This window comes from Lucilia cuprina, chromosome 4 (assembly GCF_022045245.1).
Source record: "Lucilia cuprina isolate Lc7/37 chromosome 4, ASM2204524v1, whole genome shotgun sequence".
Lineage (NCBI taxonomy): Eukaryota > Metazoa > Arthropoda > Insecta > Diptera > Calliphoridae > Lucilia > Lucilia cuprina.
In genome coordinates this window covers 82,032,709-82,039,694 of record NC_060952.1, presented here as the reverse complement: position 1 = coordinate 82,039,694, position 6,986 = coordinate 82,032,709, and the positions used below count along the sequence as shown (strand labels likewise).

At 31.5% G+C, this 6,986-nt stretch overlaps 2 protein-coding genes across 2 annotated transcripts in view; one reads left to right on the top strand and one right to left on the bottom strand.

The window, feature by feature from the left end:
- Positions 1-1,320, top strand: part of LOC111678480 — a 9,810-nt gene extending 8,490 nt beyond the window's left edge. Inside the window, exons 4-6 of the mRNA XM_023439850.2 lie at positions 238-406; positions 490-973; positions 1,042-1,320. Coding sequence (XP_023295618.2) covers positions 238-406; positions 490-973; positions 1,042-1,240 — 852 coding nt within the window. The 3' untranslated portion in view covers positions 1,241-1,320. The remainder of the gene's footprint in view (positions 1-237; positions 407-489; positions 974-1,041) is intronic.
- Positions 1,321-3,540: 2,220 nt separating this feature from the next.
- LOC111678490 lies at positions 3,541-5,720 on the bottom strand. The gene has a single exon (XM_023439861.2). It carries the CDS (start codon positions 5,675-5,677, stop codon positions 4,745-4,747), a length of 933 nt encoding a protein of 310 aa, XP_023295629.2. The 5' UTR covers positions 5,678-5,720; the 3' UTR covers positions 3,541-4,744.
- Positions 5,721-6,986: the final 1,266 nt, after the last annotated feature.

The window sequence follows — 6,986 nt, the reverse complement described above, 5'->3', positions numbered from 1 at the left end:
AGATAGATAGATAAATAGATAGATAGATAGATAGATAGATAGATAGATAGATAGATAGATAGATAGATAGATAGATAGATAGATAGATAGATATGACAAGTTTTATTTGAAAATGTTCCAATCTGGATAGAAACAAATTTAAAAATTTGCAATTATAAGTACCAACTATAAGTACTGTAGTTATTAACTTAATATTTTCTGATATAAATTAAGCAAAAAAGAAATAATATTAAATAGAAAACCTATAAAAGTAACACGCACCGATCGAACGCCTGCAAACGCCTAAAATCGGTCAATAGATTAACACGAGTTTATTTAAAAAAACTAATAATGAGATTTCTTAATACCATTTTAATAATTACTACAATAGTTTATAAAATATTTGCTGTTTATGGTGGAGATTTACGTGAGTGATTAACAATATTTGACAATCGGTGCGAAGGACCAAAATCAAAAGTGTGTTAAAACCATTTTTAATTATAATTTTAGCACCAGAAATACACAAATGCAAATCCAGCGACAATGATCAATGCATTGGAAAAGCAATCGAACAATTATATGAACTTTATCCCAATGGTAATCCAGATTTTGGCATGCCCAATGTAGCAGCTCTGAATTTAACAAATATTAAGATATCACGTCCCAACAGTAATTCGGCAATACAAGTTAATTTTGAATTTATTAAATGCACCGTAAATGGTTTAGAAAAAGCGAAAATATTACGTACTAAGGGTTTTGATAAGGAATTAAATAAAAATATCGAATTAGACGTCCTCATACCGAATTTACATTTGGAGGGTGATTATGAAAGTACAGGAAAATTATTGCTCTTATCCTTAAATGGCAAAGGTAAAGGTGATATACAGTTGAAAGATTGTAAGGTCGAGGTTCGTGTAAAGGTCGTATTGGAGAAGCGTAATGGTAAAAATTATGCTAAAATTAAAAAAATCAAGGCGCTGATAGAACCTGAGCAGTGAGTTTTGAAAATAATTTGAAATTATTTAAAAAATATAAAACTAATACATATTAATTGCCTTTTAGGATGTTGGTTAAATTGGATAATATTTTTAATGGTAATGCCGTTTTAAGCGATACCATTAATGATGTAATCAATCAAAATTGGAAAGATGTTTGGTCGGAATTGCAAGGTGGCATTAATCAAGCTTTGGAAATACTTATTATTAATGTAATGAGTGGCATACTGACTGAATTGTCAACGGATGATTTTTATGTGGATTAATTTTCTTGTAAAATTTATATTAAAAAGTTTTTCTTATTAAATCAGAACTTTTTTTAAAAGAAAAAAATCGATTCCAAAATTTTTAATAACTTTTTATAGGACCCTGATATAAATAAACTTTATTGGGAACTTTGAGTCTTGACTTATTTCATGTTTCTAGGTTCAATATTATAGAAAATTCAAAAAGTACCTTTTGTAAAACGAAAATCCCCTTTTATGTGTTCTCGTCTAATCCGGGCTCTATATACTTAATTTCATGTTTCTAAGGTCACTATTATAAAAAACTCAAAAAGTACCTTTTGAAAAACAAAAAAGTATCAAAAAGTTCCCTTTTATGGGTTCTCATCTAATTTCGGATCTACATACTTAATTTCATGTTCCTAGGTTCAATATTATAGAATATTCAAATGTACCTTTTGAAAAACAAAAAAGTACCAAAAAGTTCCCTTTTATGGGTTCTCATCTAATTCCGGATCTACATACTTAACTTCATGTTCCTATGTTCAATATTATAGAATATTCAAAAAGTACCTTTTGAAAAACAAAAAAGTACCAAAAAGTTCCCTTTTATTGATTCTCACCTAATTTAGACTCTACATACTTAATTTCATATTTCTAGGTTCAATATTATAGCAAAATTCAAAAGCGATTTTCCCGAAAGCATGTCTAACAAAATTATTGAAGATTCTGATCTCGTCGATATCTGGGGTCTTCTAGGAACTGATTTCAATAAACATACAGATATACAGGCAGACGGACTTCGCTTTCTGTAAGGATCTATATAAGGATGTAATTACAAATGGATTGACAAAAAATCATTCTCCCCGAGGACATGTTACCTCCCCGAGGACATGTTGTATATGGTACGGGATGAATGTGGGGTACGGCGGGCCTCACCCACTCGTCTACCTATAATTAATGTGTCATATGTTTTTCTCTTATGAATGTGTCGTATAAATTAAATGTGCGTTGGGTTGTATGATGATGTATGAAAGGTATCATATAAAAATGATACCATTGAATTTCCCTTCCTTGTCCAGAAATGTTTAGAGTATACTCTGTTTATATCAAAATAACCACAGTGTTTCCCTCTGAGTAAGAACAAAGTCCTCGGCTTATTTGATGGATTCGTACTTCGGTCCACCGGTTACGTCTCTAGGTGGTGTTGCCGAATCAACAAAGGCCATCCCAGCTGGTAGTAAACAGAAATGATGTTTTAACATCTCAGAATTTAAGCAACGGGGCAGCAATGGCCAGGTATTAGATAGCTCGAGTAATTTAACAAAGTGCTTGTACATGGACCAGTCAAATCCATGTACAAAAATTGCCACCTGAGTTCTTCAATGAAAGATTCAGGAGCGATGATAGACCGTTGTTTAAGTCTACCCAGTGAGTGAAAAAGACCACCGTGGGGCATCAGGCCAGGTACTCACGTAAAGCACTTGACATGCTTAACGAAGGTGAAGGGTATAAAAAACTAATCATGAATGGTGTAACATTTCCTTGAGTTTTTTTTCAGAATCGACTGTACTATCTACAAGGAATATAAATACTATAAAGGGTCGCAAAATTATATAGTAGAAAATGTTTAAGAAGTGGTGATTTTGATACAAAAGATAAATTAGAAGAGCAATTATTGTAGGCATTAATCGAGGAAGATTGTTGTCGATCTTTTGCAGCTACTCAACTAACAATATCTAAACGTTTGTGAGCAACACGGTTCATCCAAAAGTAGTTATTACTTGGGATGAATAGCGGTAAGATCTGCTATGATCCGCTATAATATGAGCAGTTCATAAAAAAATAATCTAAATCCAAATCAAGTTCATTAGGTTAGGTTGATAGAGGGATGTATTACACTACATCAAACCCAGTTTGATCCAATAATGGATCTAACTTTGATGAAGTTATTAGAGTTTCACTGTCTTTTCCAAGTGCTGTCCCATGTTTCCACTCAGAATACGTACCTTCATACTAATCATACGATCTTTGTTATTGCGTCGAATAGTTTTGCGTTCGTCAAGTTATCTACTTCAAACTTCCAGAAGCGTATAGACCTGATACGATCAACGTCGAACAATGCAGAACGCTTTCTCTGAAATACATTTCACTTCAGGGAAAGTAAAAGCGATCAAGAGTAAACTTGGAATAAATATTTTTTAATTAGACGTCTAATACTTATTGTTTTATAAGTTAGTTAGTTAGTGTTATTAAAATATAAATGTTAAAATTAGAATTTATTAAATTTAGTTCGATCATTAAGAGGCCTTTAAATAAAATTATTCAAACAATTTAATAAGTACTACTTAAATATAATAATATTAATTTTAAAAATCATAAAAAATTAGCTATACTGGTTATAATATACTATAACGATTAGAAATTGGAATGATTTATGATATATACTGAGGCCAATGCCCCACTTTAATTGTACCCACTATTGTGCTGATGATTGTAACAACCAAAATTATTGGTCCTACATCCACCTTAAAGTATACCAGTCGGCTGCGAATCACTTTCTGAGTCGATTTAGTTATGTCCGTCACTTCAATTATACTCTACACCACTACAGGCAGGTTCTTCACCCACCTTAATGTCGATTTAGCTATGTCCGTCTGTCTGTGTGTCCATGTAAAAATTTGATGAAATTTGGCACATACTCTTCTTTTGGTCCAAGGACGAACGTTATTGAAAATGGTAGAAATACCTCGTACCCCCCAAATAGGGAGGTCTATTCGGGGGCTACGGTTAAAAGTTTCAACGAAATGTCAACAAAAATCTGCAAAATTTAGTTTCTTTTGGTCCAAGGATGAATGCTATTGAAAATGGTTGAAATCCCCCCATACAATCGTACTCCCCCGAATAGGGCCTTTGGGCTCCGTTCGAGGCGTACGGTAAAATATTCTATTAAGTCAACAAAATTCGGCAAAATTTAGTTTTATAAAACTTTAAATGACACTACCGATTTTAGTAATGTTCTGTACTAATTTGACTCCAGCCCCCATAGAAAATCCAGTTCAGAAAATGACTTCAAGGTCAAAATTTACAAATAAACACTAATAAGAAGATTAAATTCTATATAAATTACTTTGAAGCAGACATAAATTCCTCTACCAACATTTATAAGGATCGGCCTATATTTACCCCTATTCCCCTATGAGCCCTCTGATAGAAAGTGTCTTTTTTAACGATATTAAATAAAAATATTTCGGAATAAAGTTAAAAAACAAAATAAATGCTTAATTATTTTAAAAATAATCCACATTTTTAACATTCTAACTGGTGTAAGGTATCATGTGGTCGGCCATAACCGACTATAAAACGTTCAGACCCATTAAGGATCGTCACAAGAACTAAAATAGTTTGTAAATTATAAAACTAAACAAAGTTATGATTAGATTTTATCCTAAATTGACTCTACATCTGGATACACTTAATATTTTCTTATATTAGTTATACTCTATATATATTTCCTCCGATTTTGTATATCGTTAATTTATCTTTTCACGGTTCTTTTTCTTGTACTTTTTCTTTAATCCGATAATTTCCCATTTGCTGAAGATCATCATAGAATATATGATCTTGATAAATTTCATCACGATGATACATATTCTGATAACCTTTAGTACGATATCCTTTTTTGTAATTCTTTAAATCAGCAAAAAACTTTTCTCCTTTAAAGACAGTTTGATTTGTGGCCTTAGGACGGGGTAGTTTTTGTGATAGCTGTAATTGTTTTAAAGTATCTTGAACGCCCAGGTATTTCAAAAGACTTGCTTGAGTGTCTTCCTCATCCAAAGGGTCGTCTACAAAATCAGTTTCCATCTCAGACGGTGGTGGCTGCAGTGTTTGAGTTAATTTCTGAGGCTCATTAGTGGAACTCAAGGCTACCGAATCGTTTATTAACATTTTCTGTACCATGGGTACAGGATATAAAATAGTTGATTGGTTTAATAACATTCTGGGATTTGGCAGCAATAATTTGATATTGGTGGCTTTATACATCTCTTTGATCTCGGTTTTAGGTCTTTTATAGGTCTCCAACTTCTTGTTAATCGGTTTTAGATACATAGTATATGGTTTACCATTTTTCATTGTTACCACTTTCAACAATTTCGGAGGCTTTAGATAACGATAATCCACTTGGGTATTAAGATTTGTACGAGGTTTAGCTTTTATCAACTCCTTTTGTTTTTCCTCATTTTCACTGTGTCTTCCCACAATTATACATACCGGCATATCCTGTGGCTTTGGTATATTCAAAGATGACTTAAAAGGACATTGTAATATATAGTATTCCTCACTGTCGTTGCTCGTTTTAACGGTGGTGGTGGGCAGACGATAATACGAATGCAAATTTCTTTCCACAATAATGGCTTGTATGATAAAATCCAATAAAATTATTAAGACCAGCAATGATGACGGCGCCTTATACATGTTAACCGTAGGAAATCTATAAGTGAACTTGAAAATTTTACCTGAACGCAAGCGATTTTATTATAGACTATTTTTTTTCTTCGTTGGCTACTTAGTGGAGTCGTGGTAATATTTGTGGAAATAATGGTTGAGTGATTTTCTTGATCGCACTTTTATGTAATGTATAATAATGATTTGTGGTTTGTGATAAATGAATTCAATTAAAATGCAGAAATCTTAAAAATGATTATAAAAGAAAATTAGAAAGAGTGCAGTAAATTGTAAATGAATTTTGAAAGGCTTAAAAATGTGTATGGCATAGGTCACTGTAGTTGGGTCCTAAATATTGGCTTGGCAAAAGTCGTTAACATTTGAAAAAAATAAATGAATTATTATAGCCGGGGGACCGGAGGTCGCCTGTTCGATTCTCGGAACAGCCACATTTGTTGGACTAACTAACTAATAACTAACTAATAAATAACTAACTAACTAACTCTATGTATGTATGTATGTATGTATGTATGTATCTATCTATCTATCTATCTATCTATCTATCTATCTATCTATCTATCTATCTATCTATCTATCTATCTATCTATCTATCTATCTATCTATCTATCTATCTATCTATCTATCTATCTATCTATCTATCTATCTATCTATCTATCTATCTATCTATCTATCTATCTATCTATCTATCTATCTATCTATCTATCTATCTATCTATCTATCTATCTATTTATCTATCCATATTATTTCTTTGCTTCTTTTACGATGTGTTACATATGGAATGACATATTCAATATGCCACAATCGCTTGTGGTTTCGCGTATAAATATTAATGTAAAATATTGGAATTTGTAATTGGTTAGTTTTTTATCTAAACTGTGTTAATATGATGCTAAATTTGTATACAAGTTTTGCAGTTTAAACGTAATAAATCAAATAAGTTTTATATATAATTTCTTTAAAATATTTGCGCTTTTTAAAATTGTTTAAAGGGAATGAATGAGTTTTATTTTAACATTTAAAAGTGGAACTACTTCTTCTTTTAATGTTTTTTATTGACGAGTTTCCAGTTCTTAAACTCTTTCTTATATAATATATCCCGTTATAAATGGATTTTTAAAATATTATGACAAATTTGTTTATCTAATAAAAAAATGCATTATTTAGACCGACCCACAAAAACCACTTGTTGCACTTCTTCACCTGTGTTCATCTATAAAAGTTGTATTTTTCACGTGTTTAATTTGTTGCAGACCAAAAAGGTGAATAACATTTAAATTATTAATTTGCATGTCACGAATTGTTTATCAAGCAATTATTT